The sequence below is a fragment of the Hyperolius riggenbachi genome, chromosome 7 (genome assembly GCF_040937935.1).
Source record: "Hyperolius riggenbachi isolate aHypRig1 chromosome 7, aHypRig1.pri, whole genome shotgun sequence".
In the NCBI taxonomy this organism is placed as follows: Eukaryota; Metazoa; Chordata; class Amphibia; order Anura; family Hyperoliidae; genus Hyperolius; species Hyperolius riggenbachi.
The window spans coordinates 185,718,916-185,722,424 of NC_090652.1; the positions used below are offsets into that span (position 1 = coordinate 185,718,916).

A 3,509-nucleotide genomic window follows, 5' to 3' on the forward strand; every position below is an offset into this window, starting at 1 on the left:
TACAGGCCAGTAAAGAGCAGCAATACTGGAGAGATAAGCCAGAAGAGAAACAGTAAGCAATAAGAAAGAAAGACAAGGATATTAAAATGTACCTGTAACAGAGAGAGATAACAGAAAACAACAGAGACATTACAGTGACACAGAGACAACAGGACAGAAATGCATACAAGAGTGACACAGAGCAACAAGTGACAGGATTACAGAAAAGGATGTTGGATCTGTCACCATAGTGATCACACTGCAAGAGACTGTGGAAGAGGTTTTCAGAGAAAATCAAGGAATTCTGCAGTGATGGTCCGCATGGCAGGACAAAAGATGAAGGCTTCAGAGAAATGGAAGGAAGATAAGCTAAAGAGAAAAAATAAGGTCATCGCAACCAAAGTTCTAGGCATTGTCAAATGGTTTCATGTGCGAAATGGATACGGATTTTTAAATCGGAATGACACCAAAGAAGATGTGTTTGTGCACTGGTCTGCCATGAAGAAGAACAACCCCAGGCATTATCTTTGCAGTCTAAGAGATGGAGATTTGGTTGAATTTGACGTTGTGGAAGGACGGAAAGGTACAGAAGCCGCTAATTTAACTGGCCCTGGTGGAACTCCAGTTCAAGGTAGCAAGGATGCAAGACGTTGGAGACCATATAAGCCTCAGGGACACTATGGTGATTATCACTTGAAGAGCTTCTTGTACAGCCAGAAACAAGGAGGAGCAAAATACCCTGTACAACCTACTTTATATGAAGAATTTAGACAGAGGTGTGATCCAGATTCATCTGTTCCTCAACCAGGAAGAACAACAAGTGATACTGAAAGTTTTCTGGAAGCTGGAACTAATGAAGGAAACAAAAGTAAGAATCCAGATGAACCTATTATTCATGCTCAGGGTAGAGCAGCAGAAGATTTAGGCCATCAGAAGGCTGAAGACTGTGAAAGTAGTCGGATAAATAGAGAAATACCAGGACCTAGTCAGCAAGTAATGATTAACGACTTCTTAGTAGGAGATGAAGTATTACAACATAGAACAGATACTTCTCGAAGAAAGGAAGTGGAATTGTATTGGCAACCGATGCTACAACCTCAACGGCTCAAGCGTTCTAAACGGACACAGTGTTCATCGGAAACCATTCAGCTTACAAACGTCAAGGTAGCTCAAGGCAAAGAGTTTGAGAAGTCAGAGAAGGGAGAGCAAAGGTGCTCTACACAAACAGAACTAGACCACGAGTCAAAATGGAAAAATACTCAACATTCCCCACTTCCTGAACAGTTCGGATTATATGTAGACACTGTGACTTGGTTAAAAGAAAAATTGTAGGGACTACAATTTGAAAAAAAGGGGGTGAATGTAACCCTGTGTGTGTGTCATTGCAACAGACACACACACACCAAGGGTTACAGATGCATTTACTTTTTGTGAAAGTGCTGCTGTAAAGGGAACCTGCAGGTGCTGTCAGGTGGAGCCCATGAGCAGGAAAGAAGAGAGAGAAGCTGGGCATGTGCAGGGAGGAAGTAACAGTTGAGTTTTACAGTTGAAGGCTAGTGAGGGGGAGGAGTCAAGTAGCCATGGAGACTGAGGTGATGAGGCAGCAAGAAAAAAAGTGTGTCACGATACTATACTGTACTGCAGCAAGAAATACGCTTGATTTGTGAGGAAATAGAGTAGAGACACGGGAAGAGACCAGCCATTGGTGAGACGGTCTGAGCAAGGCAGAGGCACAGACAAGTAAGCACTTACCGGAAACTGAACTAAGGAAGAGAAAAAGAGCTGCAGACATTACATGAGAGGAGAGAGACCACTCACAGCTACAGGCCAGTAAAGAGCAGCAATACTGGAGAGATAAGCCAGAAGAGAAACAGTAAGCAATAAGAAAGAAAGACAAGGATATTAAAATGTACCTGTAACAGAGAGAGATAACAGAAAACAACAGAGACATTACAGTGACACAGAGACAACAGGACAGAAATGCATACAAGAGTGACACAGAGCAACAAGTGACAGGATTACAGAAAAGGAGTGAAGACTGCAGTGCAGTGTCTGAAGAGATTGTGTGACAACAGCTGGCAGACAAAATACAGAGAATACAGCGGTGCTTCTTATACATTAAGTGATCATTCACAATTATCAATTCAACATATTTGTCTCATCCTGGATGTTGCTAGGTAACCACCAGACATTTCTCTACTTTCCCTTCTGTCCTATGCAAGAATTCAGATCCACTTTAAAAAGACAGCAGTGAAGAAGTGACAAATAGCAGAGTGCTGTGTATGGAAAATTCTGGCAAGTAAATGCTAATAAACTGAATTACTTATATGGTTCCTGAACTAGCCCTGATCCTAACAGGCTGAAGATAAGAAGTTTATGAATGTTTTGTCACTAAACTATTTTTTTATCCATATCATTTAATACAAATATTTCTTAAAAAGAACTTGATTGGTGTCTGGAGGATTTCTTTACAGTTAAAGCATTATAGAGGTGTTACAGAGGTACCACAGGAGCTGACCCTGTAGGCAGATTTTCCCTGAATTCTCTAAATGTCTCTACCATTTCATGCCTCATGGTAGTCATAAACTCTTTGCAGGAGGCAGTATTCTCTTCATTAATTAACTTTGTAATACATCCTTGGCAAGATGCTTTTGTCCAGCTAGTTGGCAAAACAACCTTACAGACAAGGCAACTCCTGGACCTGTTAGAGCTATCGGATAAGTCCGAAGTCTCCTGAAAAACATATGAAGAGAATAATACCATGAGATTAATTACTATAATTCATTAAAGCCTGTAATTAATCACATAAATCCTCTCCTGAACAGATGTGATGTTTATTCATATATACTCTGTGTATATAGTGAGCTGTTTACCAAAAAAAGGAATATCATTATCTGTAAAATAAGCTTAAGTACAGCAATCAGACAGATAATTTAGGATGCATATCAACTCAAGTGTAGCTCATCTAGACAGAATGTAGATGCATACAGCTGCTAAAATGTATTGCAGGAGAGAGAGAGAGGAAATTTTTTTTTTTTTTTTTTTTTAAACTTAATATATTTGGTGATACTGCACCAATAAATCCCTCCTGCAAACTTAGAAGGAAAACATCCAACATTATATGCAGCTGACCCAGTAACCAGCTCACTCCCCACAATGAATGCACCATGTAGTTAACATTCATTCAGGTAGCTATGCACCAATTACTTATGCAAAACACATTGAGCTGCACAAAAACCAATCAGTCACATGTGAACAAATGCTTTTCTGAACTATCAGGACTTTTACAATACTTAAACTGGTAACAAACATCTTGCTCCATTTAAGTAATCAAATCACCAAGTAGTCTAACATGCTTTTTCTGATCTATTAATTAAACTTAAGATCAGTGCAGTTATCCATGTTTAACTGGTTTTAAACAACAATGTGCCACCACAAAAAGACAGCTTCAGCAAATATCCTTGATCTAGCCACTGTCATTCATATGCTGACTAAATACATCTGAGCAGCATAATCAAACCTCAGACCAG

General features: G+C 39.7%; 1 protein-coding gene across 1 annotated transcript; it reads left to right on the forward strand.

The window, feature by feature from the left end:
* Positions 1–297: 297 nt before the first annotated feature.
* Positions 298–2,422, forward strand: LOC137525731 (Y-box-binding protein 1-like). The gene has a single exon (XM_068246915.1). The coding sequence runs from the start codon at positions 301–303 to the stop codon at positions 1,309–1,311; it is 1,011 nt and encodes a 336-aa protein (XP_068103016.1). The 5' UTR covers positions 298–300; the 3' UTR covers positions 1,312–2,422.
* The last annotated feature ends 1,087 nt before the right edge of the window (positions 2,423–3,509 follow it).